The sequence below is a fragment of the Tauraco erythrolophus genome, chromosome 11 (assembly GCF_009769465.1).
Source record: "Tauraco erythrolophus isolate bTauEry1 chromosome 11, bTauEry1.pri, whole genome shotgun sequence".
In the NCBI taxonomy this organism is placed as follows: Eukaryota; Metazoa; Chordata; class Aves; order Musophagiformes; family Musophagidae; genus Tauraco; species Tauraco erythrolophus.
Window position 1 is genome coordinate 1177041 of NC_141475.1, and position 20483 is coordinate 1197523.

General features: G+C 48.8%; 1 protein-coding gene across 3 annotated transcripts; it reads right to left on the bottom strand.

Moving 5' to 3' along the window:
- Positions 1 to 301: 301 nt before the first annotated feature.
- THAP4 (THAP domain containing 4) lies at positions 302 to 20402 on the bottom strand. 3 transcript variants are annotated; one of them, XM_086618215.1, is made up of 6 exons: positions 20326 to 20402; positions 18452 to 19608; positions 7189 to 7348; positions 4068 to 4177; positions 2875 to 2978; positions 302 to 611 (listed from the first exon to the last, which is right to left on the bottom strand). In XM_086618215.1, exons 1-6 carry the CDS (start codon positions 20400 to 20402, stop codon positions 492 to 494), a joined length of 1728 nt encoding a protein of 575 aa, XP_086474341.1. In that variant the 3' UTR covers positions 302 to 491. The 3 variants fall into 3 exon arrangements, with proteins under 3 accessions (XP_086474341.1, XP_086474342.1, XP_086474343.1); XM_086618216.1 differs by lacking the exons at positions 302 to 611; positions 2875 to 2978 and adding an exon at positions 3630 to 3725; XM_086618217.1 differs by lacking the exons at positions 302 to 611; positions 2875 to 2978; positions 4068 to 4177; positions 7189 to 7348 and adding an exon at positions 15924 to 16485.
- Positions 20403 to 20483: the final 81 nt, after the last annotated feature.

Sequence of the window (20483 nt, forward strand, 5' to 3'; positions counted from 1 at the left end):
TGGTGAAGAGGAAGAGGATCTGACCCACTCTTGATCCCTGGACTACACCACTGAAGAGCAGCCTCCAGGCTTTGCGCTGCTCTTCAACCCCCTCTACGTAAGACCTCGAGCACCAACATTCAAAATCACACGTTGCAGAGAAGGGTCCAGGAGGTCGGACCTGCAACCCAACACCTCCTAAGCGACAGGCAGCAAAAAACCGCTCTGGAACCAACGGTAGAGCAGAGGGATGCACAGACCACTCTGCAATCACGCCCAACGACACAGCCATAAAAATAAAAGCTTTTTTTATTTTTTTTTTTTCATTTTAATCTACCATTACAGAAACATCTGAGTAACATTCTCAACAGGATGGGCAGCTCCGCAGCCCTGGGGGCGAGCACAGGCAGCCAGCTCTGGGGTCTGCCATGCCAGGCTCCCGAGCTGCCGCTGCTCCAGGTTCATGACAGCCTGCTCCTCACCCTTGGTGGGGAGACCCAAGCCTCGCAGCGTCAGGGTGTCACCTTTTTGTAGGTAATGTGGAGGTGTTGAGTCATGGGCTGTGTAGTGGTTGCCATCGAGACAGTTTGTTCGAGTTTCCCATCAGAATTGAGCCGGAATTTTCTGGTAATCTAAAAAGGAGGGAAGAAAAGAAACAATGAAATGAAGGAAACAGCATCCACAGACTCGATTGCTCATCAGTGCTTTCTACCTTCCCTTTGCCATCTTTGTGTTTGCTGTCAACGCACCATAGATGGAAGGTTACGCTCACGACAGCCATGCCAGTAAACGAGGAGAAGTTTTCTCTCCTCAAGAAGGCAGCCTTCTCCAAAATACCATCTCCAAGCCCCAAGACCATGTTAGCCATGAAGCAAGGCAGTGTCCTGGCACTACTACTGACATCACCTCAGCGCAGACAGGCCAACATCCCTCCACCAGAAGAGCAGCTCCCAGCTGGTGGCTCAGGGAGATGCTCTGCGCTGAACGACATCCCCAAGGCAGCCTTCAAAACCACTTGGGCTCTCCACAGGTCACCACGCCGTGCCAGAGTGAGGTGCTGCTCATGCTCCGTGGGGAGATGGAAGCCTACTGAGCCTCGGCTTGCACCTGCAGCCAGGCTCCTGAAGCCTGAAAATATTTGAAAACATGCCTGTTCTCCCTACACTTGCTGAGGAACACGAGCAGGAATCGAACCCAGTCTAAGAGACCTTCTCTGGTCCCTGTGGAGCATCTCTTATCTACACGCATAGGGTGGCAGTTGAGGGCCACTCGCTCCTCAGAGAGGCAGGAGGAGGCCAATATGCTGCAGTTGTGGTTTAAGTCCCATCAGCATTGCTTCTAGCGGGGACAGACCCCCAGGGACTGCTCCTCTGTGTCCATGTGAGGAGCTCCCTGCCCCTCAGCACAGCCCTGGCCAAGGGAACGGGTCTTCCTGCCAGAATGATGGCTAGGCTGAACCACAGCCAACCCGAACCACTTTTCAGCAGGAACACAACATCAGGCTGAAGTCTTCTCAAAATGAGCAAAAAAGCAGCAGTACACGTGCACTTCTCACAACACTCGTGGTCTCTTCGTTTCCACGGGCAATTTACGCTTTTCTCAGTGAAGAAGAAAATGCACAGGAGCTGGTCACCTTCTCATTCCACATACTCCTCCACCAGCAAGGGCTTCCCAGATGCTCCCTGTGACCAGTACCCGGGCCTGAACTGCCCTCAGGTACCAGGTGAGCACAGACCTTCAGCTTGGGAAGTTCCCTCTTGAAGCCTTCAGCCAAAGCCAGCTTTGGAGCCTCAACCAGTAACACATTTGCTGGCTTTCTGTTGCTTTCCCCCCTCTCCTCCTTCCAGTCTATCAGCTCACATTTCAGGCAGTGGCTCTGAGAGGGTGGTCCATTTTATTTAAATTTTTAATTAGGAGCTCCGCTGCCTTGGTGACATTCACAGTATTTAATGGCTTTAGTTCTCCTGCTGTAGAAAGGAGGCAACAAGACAACACGGTATTTGCTGCAACCAAAGCAGTGTCTTCTCTCCCCAGAGCCACCCCTCACTTGCCACCCTTCAAAAATTGCTGTCAGTCACTTGGTTCAGGTGTTATCAGAGAAAACAAGAGATGCAAGAACATGCCTGTACCTACATTCTTTGGGGGAGCTTGTTCAACCTTGCTGTCTTTCTCAGCTGCTGGTCAGCCAAGACAACCTCATACGTGACAGCCAGGGTTCCAGCAGCGACCTCAGTATGCCACACTAACTCCAGCAGTGCCACCTTACTCACAGCTGGCTGTACCAACAACAAACCGCCACGACACGCACAGAAAAAAAGTAAAAAACCCCCAAGCAGTCAACCAAGCTTGGAGCTGACAGCAAGCACCAGCCCTGCCACGCAGCCGCAGCTGGGAAGAGAACCCACAGCAGCTCGTGAACGCCCTGAAAAGCAAGTAAGCAAGATTTGCAAAGACAAGGTGGAGCTCCAGGGAAAGGCAGGAGTTCCGAAAATATCTTGATGAGGCCCAGTTCTGGACATAACGTTACTCATGCTGTAATTAATACGGAAAACCAGCATTAAGAAGTAACACCACTGCCGTACAAGGGTGTTTAGACAAGACTTTCCTATTCTCTTCCCTAAGGACCTGTTACTGGCCACTGCTGGAGACAGGATTCTGGGCTGGCTGGTCTGATTCAGCACATCAGTTCTTATCTGAACAATCCCTCTGGGTCTTGTAATGTACGAAATATCTTCTGAAGGCTGTTACAGAAAGCATAAGCCAGGATGCCAGCGATATTTCCAAGAACTCCTGATGGCAATCTGTAATGGAAGCGTGCTAATCAACCCATCCTCTCAACGAGACACCTTCTGGGCTAGCAACGCTATGCGAATGGCTCACCGCATGTGCACTCACCTGCTCTACGTGGGGCTTCTTGGCAAAGGAGATCCTGGCTATGGAGTGAGAAGCTATAGACAGCTCTTGCCCATTCACCTCCCCTTCCTCCACCTCCACCAGACCTAGCGAGAAGCAATGTCATACATATTATTAGGCTGCCAAGGTTACTTAATGATGTCACAACTATGAGGCTATGTAACAGATCACCACTCTCCTTGAAGAACAGTTTTATTTGACCTCACACATATCGACAACTGCAAATCCACGCAACCTCAGGCATGATTTAGATTAGATCTAAGGAAGAAATTTTTCACTCAGAGGGTGGTGAGGCACTGCAGCAGGTTGCCCAGAGAAGTTGCAGATGCCCCATCCCTGGAAGCGTTCAAGGCCAGGTTGGATGAGGCTTTGGGCAACCTGGTGTAGCGGAGGGTGTCCCTGCCCATGGGGACTGGATGGTCTTTGAGGTCCCTTCCAAGTCTAACCATTCCATGATTCTATGATTCTATGTGATGATGCTCAGAAAAATCTAGCCAGACAGACTGACTCATGCCATGTGGGAACGAGTATCGCATCACAGCCGGTGGTTTTCCCTTCAGCCCCTGCTCTGGAGTTTTAGATGCAAATTTAAGCATCGACTGGCTTTTCACACTCTTTCACTTGTAATAATTTAGACGTGGTTCTCTCTCTCGTTCAGTCCCTGTAAGATGTGTAACAAGTACCAAGGCACTACCTCCAGACAGCGGAAGATTCTCCTAGCTTAGGAGCTAAGAAGATTGCACTGAGATTACTCTCCAAGATCGTTAAGGAAACAGGAGAGAAGCTCTCCTGCTATAGTGCTGCAGAGGCTCTTGGTGGTGCCAGAGCTCCATCTGCAAATACAAACATAGCACTTGAGGAAAGGACACCCCTCGAGTCTCCTGTATGGGAGATGTTTCAACTTCCAGTCCTTTCCTGTCACAGAAGGCTAGAAAACCACACTGTCTGGGCAAAGCCAGTCCTAGAAACTCAGTGCTTTTGACACAAGCTCATTTTTTAATTTGTTTTCACTGCGGGTTCAGTGCCGAAGAGCAGCTTTGCTGCTCTTCGGCGCTGAACCCGCAGTGAAAACAAATTAAATGAGACACTGAGAGGTGCAATAATTTTCTGGAAAAGTGATGAAATGGCACAGCAGGGTAAGGACCTCTTCTCCAGCATGGACATCAGGTGTGTACCTGTGTTCTGGGCACTGATGAAGGCCACTTTATTAGTGTCTGGTTTGAGGCGGATGAATCCACATTCTCGGTGCATGGGCTTCCTGGTGTCGGGATGGAAGGCGTTGAACCTGGAGGGGAAATCAAAACACAAAAATACAAAAGCTGCTGTTTGTTGCACTGAAAATCCAGTGTTTGGCCTGGTTTCATCTCAGAGGAAACGGTGGTTTATTTAACCACGTGATTGCCTGAAGTATTGTGTGAAGAGTAAAAGGCTGACAACACTTCACAGCTGGGAGACGTGAACGTGTGAAAATACGGTTACTTTACAGGTACAGCTATTTCGTAGAGCTGGAGTTAGTTATTTCAGCTCCAGCTGCAGATGCTCCACAGCTCCTGGGTCCTTCTAAGAGCCAGCTCAGAAACTCCCTCAGGAAATCAGACATTTCACAGATGCAGAAGCCATACTCTGTCTCAAACACTTCCTTTTCTCAAATAAATATCTGGAATTACAGTATCATCTTTATGTAGCTTTTAAAGCTAGCAAGTTGATTTTATTTTTTTTGTATATTACTTCCTGCAGGCAGTTACAGAGCAGACTTATTTCTTCCACTACCCCCTTCAAAAAAAAACCCCAAAAGTTGAGCTCAGATTCTTATTTATTCTTCAGGAGGCCTTAGAATTGTATGGTCACCCATAATGTGGGTGATTATGTATATCACACATGCTCATATATTATCTCAGTGCTACAGCATTGCTGAGTCTACATAGGTAACTGAATTAAAGAGCAGCTTAACCTGCTGCAAGAGGTTAAGCTTAACCTGCAAAGAACAACAGCAAGCTCGGTGTCTCCACCACTAAGTGGACTATCCTACTGCTGTTTCTTCATTCTAGATGAATCTCTTTTCATACTGTTTTTCATAGAATTTCCCACTCTTCATCCTTCTACAGGAAAGGAGACAGAGGCAGCCTCAGAGATGCTGCTGTTAAATCTGCACTCATGCGACAGCGGTTTCCACACATGCCTCTGCTGTGCAACTGGGATGTGCCTGCTGGAAACAGCCAACACCAGTCACTTTGGCCACCGTGACCTGTCCTGGGACTGGGGATGTTCTCTATCATCAGCTGCCACCCCAACGGTAACAGGGTAAGTGCAAGAAGAGCTTGACCAAGGGGCTTGTCCAGGTGCTGGCACGTGGCAAGCTTGAGCAGTTATTTATTAAAGAAGCACTGAGAGCTGAAAAGTCCCAAGCAAGTGTTTCCTGCGTGGAATAAAATATAACAAATCACGCAGAGTCAACATTTACTAGAAGACCAGCAGCACAAGGTGCAGCACATGGCATCCCTACACATTGTACAAGAAACACATGGGCTTCGAAGAAGTGGACACAAGGAAAGAGGAGCATGGCTAAGGCATGGAGTTAGGGATGAGTCTGGGTGCCTTGCAGCTGCTTTCAGCTCCCCAACATCTTCTGGGTAAAATACACAAATTACTCCTCCTGGTTGGCTTTGTCTCTCTATAAAGGATGTGTTCTTTTAGCCATGTTGTTTTAGGAAGCATGAGAAATGACTTCTGTCGGTGGCGTGGGGCTGCATCCCTGCTAAGGACTGTCCTAGCACCTCAGCCTCTGTGCTCTGCAACTCGTGAAGCCAGGTACCCTACGGAGTCGTGCCTCATGGTGGGATCATCTGGAATCAAAGGAGGAACGGACTTAAATCAGGCTTCTTTCAGTGCTTAGAGTATTCAAGAGACGTACGGACTGTCTTGTAACAGTCAGGTGGCACTGCTCCAGGAGCCAGGGAGGCACAGGAGCTCCGTCCTCCAGGCCTGCTGTCTATTCTCCTGATGCTTCCCAGTGCTCAACAGCTCTGAGCTGTATCTCCTCAGCATCAAAAGAAAACAAACAAACCCCAAACCAACCAACTCAAATCAGGAACTGTTCAAAAGTTGGAGAGGGAGGTGTAGACAGAGCATGACTGTCAGATTTCTTTCTTTTGAAAACTGGACTAAAAATATCACTTCCTGAGCTGGCAGCTCTGTCACCATGAACAGCGTGCACCAGGAACACAGGGCATCTTTTACACGGCATTGGCATCTTGTAATTGTTCTTTTCTCTGGTTTTCAAAGCACCAAACTTTCCAGTTCACCCTTCCCAAATGAGTATTGGAGCAGCACTGAACAGTTAGGTAACACATCACTTCTCTTCCTCTTTTTCTCTTAGAACAATTAAAGAAACACTGAGGAAACTGTTTCAGAACACTGAGAAACTCTGTTTCTCTTTGAACCATTACTTGCAGCCAAAGCAGTCAAGCTACCTGTCTCCTACTCCATACAGTTTGTTAAACATTTTAATTTTTCTCAGATTTTCACAGTAGTGAAGACTGAGGAGCACAGTTTAAAGTGGACAAACGCGGCAGCCATGCCATAGCTCCTTCATTTATTTGACCTGCAAGTGGGGGCTTCACAAAGCAGAACAACAGCAGTTGTAACGCTATTACCTGAAGATTCACTTCCAGTTAGACACCTACCACCAGCAAGAAGAATGGTGGGGTTTTTTTTCTGGTCATGAGGACAGTACATCTTTTGGCTAACAAGTGCACTCAGTGTGCATCACGCTGAAGTGGAAGGATGATTGGTCTTTCAAAGGCAGGTATGGAATTTGCACAAACAATAGTGATCTCCATCCCGAGGCCATTCCTGGTACCCCCAGTTACTCTCATATTCTAAGTTTCAGCCACATTTGCAGCACCCTGAGTTACTTCTCACTATGTAACCATCAAGACTGGCGTGGCGAGCCACAAGAACTGTACATGGCACCGTGGCCACAGTCCTGATCCTGTACATATGTGCTTCTGCACAACTTCACAGGTGTGAACTCACTGTTGAAAAGCTCTGTACTCTTGGGCTAGTGAATCTTCAGTGACTGCAGGTGTGCAGCTTTGGGTATCTTGCAACCACAAGTTTTAAAAGGAAAATAAAAGTCAAGACCACGGACTCGCATATCATTACATCGTCTCATTTGGTAGGTGAAAACTTGTTTACTTTGCCACTGGAAAAGAAACACAACCAACAAATCTCACTGGAGCCATACCTGCTCCAGTCCAAAGGCTGCTGCCCACACAAATAAAGCCCTAGACTTACGAGAAGTTGAGCATGGGCTGCCCCACGTGAGAGATGTGCACTTCTTCCAGGTACTGGAAGGGCTTCATGGTAGGGAAGGTGCCATCCCCTGGCGGGTCTGAGAGCCAGGTGCCCAGCATCCAGGACAGGGGCTCCATCACAGGATTCAGCTGGGGAGTCTCTGCAGAGGAAGAAGAAGAAAGAAAGAAAATTCAGGGATCTGTGCTCTGCAGCTGGGTGGAGGTGAAATGGTCCAGCGCAGCAGCAATGCTTTTCTCTAGAGCAGCGTCAGCTCCAAGGAGCAAAGGGAGACAGGGAACAACACACAGCCACGGAAAGCAGGTCTGTTTTCAAACCTGCTCTTGGCCTTACATAGAGCGCTCTTCCAGGTGGTCCATTTCTGACTCCTCTCTGCAGCTTGATCTGAAGAGAAAGCCCCCTCCCACCTACGTGCAAGGAAGGAGAAGACTGAACCCTCAGCATAAAGAATTATCACTAAATGATAATTAAATCTCTAACACTCTGGCCTGAGTCTTCTCAAGCACTGAGTGCATACCTTTTCTGTTTGTTTCAGAGATCGAGGAAACAAGCCCTCACTTCAGAGGAGAAAGAAAATCAGGCTGCATACATATACAATGGGAGACAGCTCTCAAGGGTAAGGGGGGGGCAGGAGGTTTGGTTACTATTCAAAAAGGAAATTCTGGAAGCACAGGAGCGAGCTGTCCCTGTGTGCCGGAAGTCGAGCCGCCGGGGTAGAAAGCCAGCTTGGATGACAGAGGAGATTTGGGAACATCTCAAAAGAAAAAGGGATGTCTATAAGTCTTGGAAGAACGGGCAGGCATCCAGGAATCAATACAGGGAGGAAGTTAGGGCATGTAGGGAGATAATCAGGGGGGCAAAAGCCCAACTGGAACTTAGACTAGCCTGCTCCATAAAGGACAGCAAAAAGTCTTTCTATAAATACATTAATAACAAAAGGAGGGCTAAAGATCACCTCCAGCCCCTACTGGACTCAGGGGGTACGTTAGTCACTAGGGATGAGGACAAGGCTGAGGTCCTTAATGCCTTCTTTGCCTCAGTCTTTAATAATAAGGTCAGCAGTTCCCAGGTGAGCTGGCCTTCGGTGTCTGAGAGCAGGGAGGGAGAGCAAACGAAGCTCCTGTGATCCAAGAGGAACGGGTCAAGGATCTGCTCCTTCGGCTGGATGCCCACAAGTCTATGGGGCCTGATGGTATCCACCCGAGAGTCCTGAGAGAGCTGGCGGATGTCATTGCCAAACCCCTGTCCATTATCTTTGGGCAGTCTTGGCTCACTGGGGAAGTTCCGCTGGACTGGAGGCTGGCGGATGTTACCCCCATTTACAAAGAAGGGCAGAAGGAGGATCCGGGGAACTACAGGCCTGTCAGTCTGACCTTGGTGACGGGCAAAGTCATGGAACAGGTTATCCTGAGTGCTATTAATGAGCACATACAGGTTAACCGGGTGATCAGGCCCAGTCAACATGGGTTTATGAAAGGCAGGTCTTGCCAATCAAACCTGATCACCTTCTATGACGGGGTGAGCCGCCTGGTTGACGAGGGAAGGGCTGTGGATGTAGTTTTCCTTGACCTCAGTAAAGCCTTTGATACAGTTTCTCATAGTGTTCTGGTTGAGAAACTGGTAACTGCTGGCCTGGATAGGCACACCCTCCTTTGGGTTAAAAACTGGCTGGATGGCCGGGCCCAAAAAGTGGTGGTAAATGGGGCTAAATCCGGCTGGAGGCCGGTCACCAGTGGGGTTCCCCAGGGCTCAGTGCTGGGTCCAGTTCTGTTTAACATCTTTATCAATGACCTGGATGAGGGGATTGAATGTACCCTCAGTAAATTTGCGGACGACACCAAGCTGGGAGGCTGTGTCGATCTGCTCGAGGGTAGGGAGGCCCTTCAGAGGGATTTGAACAGCCTGGATCGTTGGGCCGAGGCCAATGGCATGAGCTTTAATAAGGCCAAGTGCAGAGTCCTTCACTTGGGGTGTAAAAACCCCAAGCATCGCTGTAGGCTCGGGGAGGAGTGGCTGGAGAGCTGCCTGGCGGAGAAGGACCTGGGGGTGTTGGTTGACTACCGGCTTGATATGAGCCAGCAGTGTGCCCAGGTGGCCAAAAAGGCCAAAGGGATACTGGCGTGTATCAAGAACAGTGTGACCAGCAGGAGCAGGGAAGTGATCCTGCCCCTGTACTCGGCACTGGTGAGGCCGCCCCTGGAATATTGTGCCCAGTTTTGGGCCCCTCGCTTTAAGAGAGATATTGAGCTCCTGGAGCGAGTCCAAAGAAGGGCGACTAAACTGGTCAAGGGGCTGGAAAATAAAACTTATGGGGAGCGGCTGAGGGAGTTGGGGCTGTTTAGCCTGGAGAAGAGGAGGCTGAGGGGAGACCTGATTACAGCCTACAAATACTTGAGAAGGGATGGTGGGGAGATGGGGGAAGGGCTCTTTACATTAGTGATGGGTGATAGAACAAGAGAAAATGGGTATAAGCTTAGTCAGGGGAGGTTCAGGTTGGATGTTAGGAAGTATTTCTTCTCTGAAAGGGTTGTCAGCCACTGGAATAGGCTGCCCAGGGAGGTGGTTGAGTCCCCATCCCTGGATGTGTTTAAGAATAGGGTGGATGAACTACTTAGGGATATGGTTTAATGGGGATTAGGGACGGTTGGACTCGATGATCTCTAAGGTCTTTTCCAACCTAGAAATCTATGAATCTATGAATATTCAAGCTCAAGTTTTGGCTGTAATTTTTTTGAAGAGGTTAACAATGACCTGCACTTGTATGGAGACACAGGGATCATTCAGAAGTTGTTCTGCTTAGGCGTTGGACTAAGGCTAAGTGAAACGTTTTAAAAAGACTAGGGTGCCTGCAAGTTAAAGCATAAATGGAAGAGAAAGCTGCTTCCTTTTGCCATTGCATTTACTAAGAAGCAACCAAAGTCTATTTCACAAAGTTAAAACTTCTTTAACAAACCATTTTAGAAGAGATTTGATAAACAACAGTTTTGCATTTTGCTGCAATTTCAGAGGAAAAACAAATAAATCAGAGAAACGGAGACAGACAATTTAAAGCCACGTGAACAGCAAAGCAGATCCATTCCTAAGGTGCAAGCAGGGAAAGCGATACGGCACCCACATGATCTCAGGAAAGACCAATACCAATAGAAATGAGGTGCCCACTACTCTAGGTTAGCTATGTTACGTAGACAAGTATGACTGAAATATATTTAAAGCATGTCCTCCTCCCTTCACGTGATAAACGAGTCGTTCTGGCAGGGTGGCAGGTGAAGGGGGTTGTTTTCCACACCTAGTGATATCATCTAATACAAGAACGAGCTACCTGTCCAGCTGGTCCAAAAGGCATGGTCTCAGCTTCAGGGAGAAATTATGACCTAAAAAGGTGATGCTGTGGGTAAAAAAGTTGCTTCATCAGTCTGAGTTTCACTGTACTCAGTCCCAAACATCAGGCTGAAAAGACTGAGGAAGGAGGAAGAACGGAGAGTCCGCGCCGGGAATGCCAAAGGAGGGGGAACAGAAACTTTCTCGGGCAAAAGAGAATTACCACTTTTATTATTTATTCTCCCACAGACAGCAGGTTTCAAAAGCCAGCCCGCACGTCAGCAAGATGCTGCTAATTGCTCTGCTTTATCCTGAAGTATTTTGCAAGTGGAGCATGATGAGAAAACGTGAGAGCTTGCTATGAAATAGGTGATAAAAACCTACAGCATCAGAGCCAGCCTGTGCCTTCACCACCAGGGGAAGGTGTTGAGAAGGGGTTCCCAAAATTCATTGCCAAAATCCACCCAGTGGATGTTAACAGCAGTGTTCATGTACTGGACAGTATTTCGTTGTACTTACCTTCCACCTGCACTGTGAGCAACCAAAGCAACAGAAAATTACTTTCTGGTGCAGCAAAGACCTTAACACAGCGATGAACGGCAACAAAAGCCCAAAATTATTGTTACAAGAAACCTCGTACTTCTACACTTCTTCTTAGGAACCATTTTCCCTTTCTACTTTCACGTTGAGGGCACACAGTTCTGCCAGTAACAAGAGTATCACTACCCTGTCCAACTGGTATTTGCCTTTCACTTGCCACTGTCTTTCTTTCCAAGCTTTTTGCAGGCTCAAATTCCCATCATGGAAGGGAAGAACAAAGCTTTGGAAAGGCTGGAAGAGTCTGCAGCCTGGGCTGCTGCTGCTCTCTCCTGTGTCAGGAGGTGGCAACAAAGCTCAGGAGCAGGATGCTTTGTCACCAGAGCGCTTGTAATAGGGCACTTCATTTTCTTCTCCTTACCAAACTTGCTGCATTTCAGGAAAAAGCATCAAAATGACTATTTAGGCTCAGTTACAAACCCAGAGAAGCCAACTGATTGTTTCCAGCACCCTATTGCCTTGCTGCAGAGCGTCCAGCCTGGCTGGAGGTGCTTGACTGGGCAAACTGGTCTCACTTCCAAAGAGCTGGACGTCTAGCCACTGAAAAGTGAAGCTATAACTGTACATCCTGCAGTCTGCAGCATCTGGGCAAACAAAAGGCCAAGTGACCATTATTACTTTTTCAAACTACCCAGATGGCAGCGAAGCCAATATGAGTTTTTTTAGTTTTTATGTGGCTTGGAAAAGTCAAGAGCAACAGAAGTGCTGGTGGGAATGAGGACCAGAGACACAGCAAAGTGCAAAAAAGTAAACACATCCTGACCACATCCTAGGCAGTGCTCTTGCCTGCAGTACTGGTCTCTGACTAGTGGACTAAATCTTTTTTTCTCCCTGGCAGCCTTCTGTGCCAGCGGGCTGAGCAGAGAGGGTGGAAAAGTGAGAGTGGGGAGGCAGACAGGAGAGAGGCTGATTGAGTCCATCAGGAAAAAAAAAAAAAGTGGTGATTTGAAAAGAAATTTGCTTCTTACGTCATGGTTGGGGTGGGTAAATACAAGACTATTGCAGCAAGAAAAAGCAGAATTTAAAGAGGGAAATACCTTTGTTTGCTGAGCTGCTTTGTTTCAAACAACAGGTTTATGGATGCAGTCACTGTCAAGAGGAATTTCACTGACCAAGGAGCACATACTTCCCTTTTCAAAGATCTAAACTCTTGGCACATCACTTTTACAAACACCCTGCTACCATGGCTTAAAAAGTAAGTGCATGACCCACCCCTGGAAGTGTTCAAGGCCAAGCTGGATGAGGCTTTGAGCAACCTGGTGTAGTGGAGGGTGTCCCTGCCCAGGGCAGGGGAGTTGGAACTGGATGATCTTTGAGGTCCCTTCCAACCCAAACCATTCTATGATTCTATGATGGTATCAAGAATATGAACCACGTCTGAGAATTCACAGTGCAAGAGACACTGGCCCCCTTTCTGCACGTTTACAGCTTCAGACTTGGATGAGGTGCTCTTAGTGCTGGCTCTCTTGGGTCTACATGCAGAGTTTCTCTTTTATCTAGTAACAGGAAAGCTCATACGGCCTCTTCCTTAACAAACACATTCCTGGAGTCACTTTCCCCTACCAGGTGATACACTTTCTTGAAGCAATTAGGGACCCAGCACCTTCGAGACTTCTGCTCTGCTACGAAATCCGACTGAAACCAGCCACGATGCTCACAAGTTGCCAGAGCTTGGGAGACAAAAACCTCAGGCACATAAGCAACCTGATCATCTGGATCTCTTTTCTTCAGGAAGCCACTCAGGCCAAGACTACCATGCCCACGTCCCCGGCCACACAAGTCAGCTCTGTCTCACCATCTGACTCCACTTCATCCCTCCAAACTCGCGGACGGACTGCTTCCACATCTTTCCCATTCACGGAGGGTTTAGAAGTCAAATCCCTCCCTGCGCTGTAACAAAGTCAGACCGTAACCAGCTGTCCACACTTTGCAGCGGGACACGGCGCGCTCTCCCCACCATGAGACAAACCAGATAAAGTGGCTGGACAACCCCCTGGGGCCACGTCTACACAGGCTGAAGCCAGCGTGGCTCTCAAGTGTGATCTCTGGCACGGAAAGCTACGCTGGCGCAAATTCCTACACCGCTTTATCAGCAAAACTGCGGTGTGAGCAGCCAGCTGGTTGCTAACAAGGCAGCTAACCTATCTCCCCTAAGCTGGGGAATATTTGCTGCAGGAAACTCAAGCAAAAAAAAAAAACCAAAACAAGCCACAAAAAAGCCACCAAAACAAAACACCAACCAAACAAAAAACCTCAAACAAAAAACAAACCGACTCACACAGCACCTTCAAAGTGCAGGGTGTACAGCAACAGCTGGGCAGCCTCCTGCGGTCCTTTCTTCAGCTGAGTGGCTTACTGGATTTAAATCATCATCATCAAGGTTCTGGTAATTAAGCAGCTGCCTTGTTCAGCATATTTTTCCCATGTTTAAGTACAGAAGGTGGCTCTGTACCCTGCTGCCCTTCCCTGAGTGTTGTGCCCCTTACGCACTTCGCTGATGCTCTGCCCAGTACAGCATTCCTAGCAGTGAGGTGCTCTAGCTCCATCTCTGCTCCAAAAGGCAAGAATGTGATTATATTCCCAAATTTTCATCTTGTGGCCTTAGTAATTCATTTCATGACCAAGCACCAATGTGTTATTGCCTCTGTTTCTAACCTCTGTGGCAAAATGCTCCAGTGCCTGTAGTCGCTGTCAGAGTTCTCCTCCGCTACAAAATACAGAAAAAACATTTTTTCAAATTACATGTTGGTACAAGAAACCCGAACATCCCACCCGAGCTTACCTCAATATATTTTACTTTCTCTCGAGTTTCCCTGAGTTAGCGTTTTCGGTGCTTCCCAGTTGCAAGCTGGTTTTTTGCTGTGAGTCACTGCCGACTCACTGCAGAATTAAAATGCTTAACGCACAAACTGTATAAGCTGTTAGGAAAAAACCTAGAAAAAACAAGACCATTCCACTGGGAGGGGGGGAAAAAAAAAAAAAAAGCAAGGGCAGTGAAAGAGCCATCTCTCTGATCAACCAGGTCTCAAACCTGCTGTGTGGTGGGTCGGTGCCTGCACGCTGGTTGCTCCCATGAGGAGCACGAGGCAGCTCACCCTCCCACCCGCTGTGTGCTCGGGCCAGAGGTGCTGGCAAGTCTCACCTAGCATCTCGTGATGCCTCCTGCCACAGATTCCACCCCGCTCTTAACCTATGCATGTGTCACTCTTGACTCACTTCACAGCTCCCTCCTTCTGTGTAACACCTACTTCCTCTATTGACCAGCCTTCTGCCCTGGCCGTTCCCAACTTGGAAAAAAAAAAAATCACAAGCAGCACCTGCCATCTCAGAATAAAAGCATCTTTCTTCCAAAATCTAGCTCCGAGTTCACATGCAGTTGCCGGGTTTGCAGCACGTGCCCTGGCAGAGGCGATTTTTCCGACAGCACATCTCTGCCATCCAGCAGAAGCGTTTCATTCTCAAGCTGAACTGGACAGCGACTGGTTGCTGTTCCAGTCCTGCTCGGACTGATGGAAGCGCAGCACGTGGCATCCTTGCACGACCCCTCTTCTCGCTGCTACTGAGGAACACAAGTTTGCTGTTTGTTTTCTGCAACGAGAACAAAAACCTGTTGCCACCTTGATGGCAAACCCCACTCCAGGCCCCACAGACCAGGCATCAGGACCCCCATCTCGGCACAAAACCAGACGTTTAACGTTGGAGTCTTTCTGCTTGTTCCCAAAGTTCACCAACTACGCTTCATTCGCATGCAAAAAGTATTATAAATGACCCCATTTCTATGCTGGCTTTGTACAAATATTTAAAGACAAATCTAAGCTGGAAGGAAGTATGATTTCCTACAGATTCCTAGCAAAATTCTAACCACTTTTCACGTGGACTCGTTATTCAAACTCTCCTGCCTTTAATATGACCTTCACGACAGCAGACACGCAGCGTGGAAGAGGCTCTGCAGATGCTCAAACGGCCGAAATCCAACAGCTTTACCTCTCTGATACGGACACTTGGATCCCATGGAATCATACCTGCGTTTGCTCCACTGCCAGCCATAGTTTGCAGAGTTATTTTTCTATTGCTTGGTCTGGCTCTCTAACCACCTTTGCTCTCCAGCAAACGTTTTGCGCAGGGTTGGTAAGATGGCTATAAGGGAAGTGATCTCACGATTCAGACAGCCAGACATCCCAGTGCTTGCTGGGAGATGTAGTTTTACAAAAGGACCAAACTTGAGCACATTCAGTCGAGGTGATCTTGTGAAAGGAGCATCTTGGATCTCCCGTGTGTGCTGGCACTGGGAGAGTACGATGCAGCAGAGCTGCAAAACCCTTCAAGCAGAACGAGACGGCCAGATAGTGCTTATGTATCAGAGGACAGTGCTCTTAGAAGAGTCTCCCTTCCCCAGCTCACTGGATCCATATTTGCTCCCCCTAATTCCTCCCAGGGCATCCTGTTGTTCTCCAGAAGACGCATCTAACCTTATTCTGCCTGGTGCACTGTGCCTAACCGCACTCCTCTGCTGGAAATATTCCTCGAGCTTTGGTCCACGGACCTCAGAAGTGGCCCACAAAACAGAAGGAAACATTTTCCCACGTCTTAACTTTTTATGATGAGCATCTTCATTTTCAAATAACAAAGATTCTGCGACAAGCCTCCATCCTTTACTCAGAACAAGTTCGTTAATGCTTGTCCTCCCTGCCCTCCTTTACTTGTTGTGTGATCTGATCTAGGTGGTCCTGCTCTGGCAGGGGGATTGGACCAGATGATCCTTTGAGGTCCCTTCCAATCCCTGACATTCTGTGATTCTGTGAAACAAGCAAGCAAATGCAAAGTTGAAATAGAAAAGGCCACTGTGGCAGCTGCACAGGAAACAGCCCAGGGCTTCTCCTAAACCAGTTAGTCGATGACCCTGTTAAGACGGGTTGGGAAACATGACTTGAGCCAGCTCGAGCACGCTGTGAGCCAAACTCACCCAGACTGAGTCACCGGTCCTCGAGCGTGGCTGGCAGGGACTGCCTGTGCAGCAGTTTAGCAGAAACCTGCTCTTTCCAGCTGGTTGTAGTTTGGACACAGCCAGCAGGAATCTACTCATCTCACTGGAGGAAAATGCCAGTTGAGAACTAGTACCACAACGAAGATTTGCTTAATGGATGCGGACTTCAAGCTCGTTTTTCTGCTCGTGATTTTGTGGAAGCGGCTGGACGTCAGGCAGCAGCAGAGAGAGGTCCCGCAGCGTGTGGAGTTGGGATGCTGACACGTAAGAACCTGCACGGTCAGTCCAGTCACTTGCTCCACTTACACTCCCCATCCCAAAGGCACCGCCTTCAGGAGGAAAAAAACAGCCAGGCTCAGCTTCACAGCTAATAACACCACCTGAACCACACAGCAGATGATTTAGGACAACTAAAATGCAGCTACTAACAAAGACTATAAAACTTAGTGTCTGGGCATTAACCAGACCCTGCCCAGCAGCAGCCAGCTGCACTTGGTCAGCTATTTTCACTGCCATAAACTATTATTATGAGCACACAAAAAGCAATGTGAGGCAGAAGAGCACCAAGATTAAGCTAAAAAAGAGAAAAAAAAAAAAAAAAAAAGCCAGCCAGCCAACAACAAACCCTTTAAAAAAAGTCACCAGCCAAAGGGTTCCACAAGGACTTCCCAAGCTACAATCACCAAAATGGCTTATTTTCACATATTCATCTCCAGTTTTGTTGGTAAGAGACAGCAAACAGGTAATGAGTTGGTCAATTAATTTAAAAAAAAAAAAAAAGACATTTGCCCTTAGAAAATAGAATATGGAATTCTTATTTTCTTATAGAGCATATTCTTAATATCTATTTCTCACCTTCTCAAAGACATATGTCTAAGAACATCCACCTCAGGAAAGAAAAGAAAAATCATAGTGCTCACTAGAATAAAGAAAAACATCCTTCAGGACACTCTTTTTGCAATTAGTATCTCGTTGAAGGTATTCCAACAAAGCCAGACATCCTTTTTTTCATATACATATATATATTTGTGTGTGTATATATATATGAGAGACAATTATGGAACCCTAAAATTGCATTTTGTTATTTTCTTTAGTTTGAAACCAAAACAACACAAAAGTACAGACCAGAAGGTACAAATAAGACTACGCTGATTTCCCACGGGGGAAAAAATTCTTTTCCCCCCCCTCTACCCAAATCGAAGGGTGAGTTTTCCCACACTTTCGAAAATCAAAAACACGTGGGAAAGGGGTTTATTTCCTTGCATTTTAGTGAGGAAGTAGGCCATGCTGTAATAGTCTGGAGAACGTGTCTGCCTACACCAGTATCACGTTCCTGACCATATCTAATAATACATGGCTTTAGAAGAGGCCATGAGGTTTCTCCTCCTAAAGAAGAGACGCAAGAATTACCATCAGCGGATACCTAACCATCCACGGGTGACTTCTTCAAGAAACCTCAAGTCACATACCCTTCTCGGGGCAAGCCAACATTTTCTCAGCAGCCACACAAACATGAAACATCATTAGATGCTCCTGAACTCTTCCCCTGAATTGCATCTTGCAAGAGAAAGGCTCACGGCCCGACTTGACTTCTCCACAACAACATTTTTACACAACTTCATCTCTCCCTCAGTTCCCCTACATTTTCAGGTGTCTCAATTTTTTTTTTTTTTTTTAATTGATAGAGAAGTCATTCTCCATCTCTTCCCACTTTATCATCCGTTTCCCAACTCCCACCTTCAGAGGGAGGAAACAATCAAACCAAACATTTGGTCACGCAAAGTGACGTCACTGTGTGTCACGACATTGTCATATTTGATACCTACCACCTCACTTAGATCTCATGTGTCCTGAGTACCGAGTGCAGTACATGAAATGTAAGATCAGAAGCACTTCTTACATCACTGGAGAAGACTACCACAGCTTTCCCAGATACCTGCTGCCCATGACAGCTCATTAACACATCAAAAAAGGTCACAGGCACACTCCAAAGGCAGGCAAATCCTAACAGGTGCTATTGAGTCACAAACAAGTTAAAATCATCCAGGAAGAAAAAAAAAAAGAATATTCATCATGAGAATTGTCTGCAGCACCACAACCTAACCTCCCATTCCACACTAGGAATCACTTCGGAAACTTCTGGGATATAAGAAATAGCTTGTGTGTCTAAAAACCTAAGTCTTTCACCTCTATCTGTTGGTCTGACACGAGGTCTACTCCTTCCAAAAACGCACCTTTCTCATACCTTTTACCCCTCACATCTTTACGACCTCTAACTCAAACAGCCTCTTATTGCTAAGAAAACGGTGAATTCTGCCTCGGCGCAAAGCCGCTGGGAATACTGACCACAGTCCTGGGATAGCAGGCTGTTCAAGTAAGGGAAAGAGATCCTCTTCAGCTCATCTAGCTTCTCCTTCAGCTTCCGGACTTGACTGTCAGAGCGACTGATCCTCTGCCTCAAGAGTTTCAACTCCCCGTTCTTCTTTTCCACCTGCTCCCGCAAGCAGCACACCTGACTTTTGCTCTGCCGGGAGGAGAAACAGTACGAGTGGAGGGAGTCGATGAGCTTGCAAGCTCCCGAGGCCGACATGATGACCTCGTTGATTGACATGGGGTTGGCATCCGTGTCACCCTTCCGCCCCACCACAGCCTCGGCAGCAGGTTGAGGGGTAAGGTCCGCTGGGGACGCCGACAAACCCTGGGAAGGTTTCTGAGGGGTCGCAGTGAGGGATGAAGTAGGGGAGCCTTCTGCTACAGCCTTGTCGTGTCCCATAAGATGGCTGCTGCAGCTTGGTTCCACGTCTCTCTTTGGCCTTTTCCTTTCTAGCTGCTCTTTTGGGAACGACGGCCTCTCTCTGGCGTGCTTAGAGGAAAAGCTGTAAGAATGAAGGGAGCCGATGAACTTGCAAGCACCAGAGGCGGGAGGCGTGAAGTCATCGACGGACACTCCACTTCTGTCTGACACCCAGCTCCCCGTCCAGGCGCCTTTAGGACAGTCCTCCCCAGAAGATCTCTCAGGCTTTTTCTGAGGTCCAGGCTTTGCCACCAAATTATCACCTAACGTCCTTCTCCGAGGGCCGTCCAGTTGGCTGCGGAGGTTCCCTTCCTCCTCGGACATCGACCCAATTTCCGCTTGCAACGTTGCCTCCTCCATCTCTTTCGTCCCTTGCATCACCATGAAGTCCTGGCCGGAAGATGAAGTCCTCTGAACTACCTCACAGCCTCCTTCCCTTGGGTCCTCCCCATCCTGCAGCGGCACCTGGCTCGCTATTTTTCTTCTGCTTCTGACATAATCCAGGTTGTCGTGTTTTTTCTCCGCGAGCTGGAAGATAGTAGGGACAGCAGTGGGCTTCAGCAACCGGTGCTGGTCTTCCAGCCGCTTCGAAAAACTGTCTTTGGTGAAATGCTCGCTGCAAAGAAACGAGTACTTGGTGGGAGTCCAGTTGTCTCTCTGAACAGCTTTAAGCCACTGAATCAGACGCTTCGAATCCTTCAGAGGGAATCTAAAAAAAACAAACAGACAAAAAAACATGAAAAAACAAGTTGCGCTTGGGAAATCAGAAGGGTTGGTAATCTTTGGTTTAAGAAGCTCTCCCGAAAGCTGCGTTTTAACAAGTTACGTTCGTTTGAGGATTATTTCACTTCGGGAAACGCTCGATGCCCGTTCCCTCCGTTAACAGCTCTGCGGAACGAAGCGTTGTGTCCCTTTGGACCACTGCTCAGCCGACCACCCACCCTCCGGCCAACGCCGCTGCCCGTCCGCACGGACCGGCGACGCGCCCGACACCGAACACCGCCGTTCGGCCAACGCCTCCAGAACCCAGCCGGCGTTCACACCGGGTGCGTTTAATACGGTGCAAAAACGCCCGGACTGGAAAAAAAAGAGAAGAGCCAGAGCAGCGGAAGGAGGTGCGTGTTCCGAAGGGGCTCGCACCGGCCGCCAGACACCGACCTTCCCTCGGGGGGGATCCCGACGGCAGCGCCCGCCGGGCGGCGGCGGGGCCAGGCCCGTTTCGGGAGGCTTTCCGGAGCGCGACGCCGGTCCGCGGCGCTGAGGGAGACAAAGGGCGGCTCGGGGCCCGGAGGTGGCGGGCAGGCACGGCGCGGGGAAGCTCCGTGCGGGCCCGCAGCCGCCGCCAGCCCGGCGCGGAACCGGGGCACACCCGGCCGCGGCACCTGCGGGGCGGCGGGGCTGAAGCGGGCCGGGCGGCCGCGCTTACCTGTGGAAGGAGACGGCGCCCCGGTGCGCCTTCCCCTGCCGGTTGGAGCAGTTGGCGGCGGCGCAGCAGATCACCATCTCCGGCCGCCGCCGCCGCCGCCGGCCGGGCCCGCCCCGGCCCCGGCCCCCGCCCGCCGGCCCGGGCCGCCGCCAGCCGTA

Excerpts from the sequence above, each read along its gene's own strand:
- THAP4 (XM_086618215.1), bottom strand. The coding sequence starts at position 20,402 with ATGGTGATCTGCTGCGCCGCCGCCAACTGCTCCAACCGGCAGGGGAAG. Across the intron at positions 19,609-20,325 it reads GGCGCCGTCTCCTTCCACAG|ATTCCCTCTGAAGGATTCGA; the intron begins GTAAGCGCGGCC and ends TGTTTTTTTTAG. Across the intron at positions 2,979-4,067 it reads CATCAGTGCCCAGAACACAG|GTCTGGTGGAGGTGGAGGAA; the intron begins GTACACACCTGA and ends GCTTCTCGCTAG.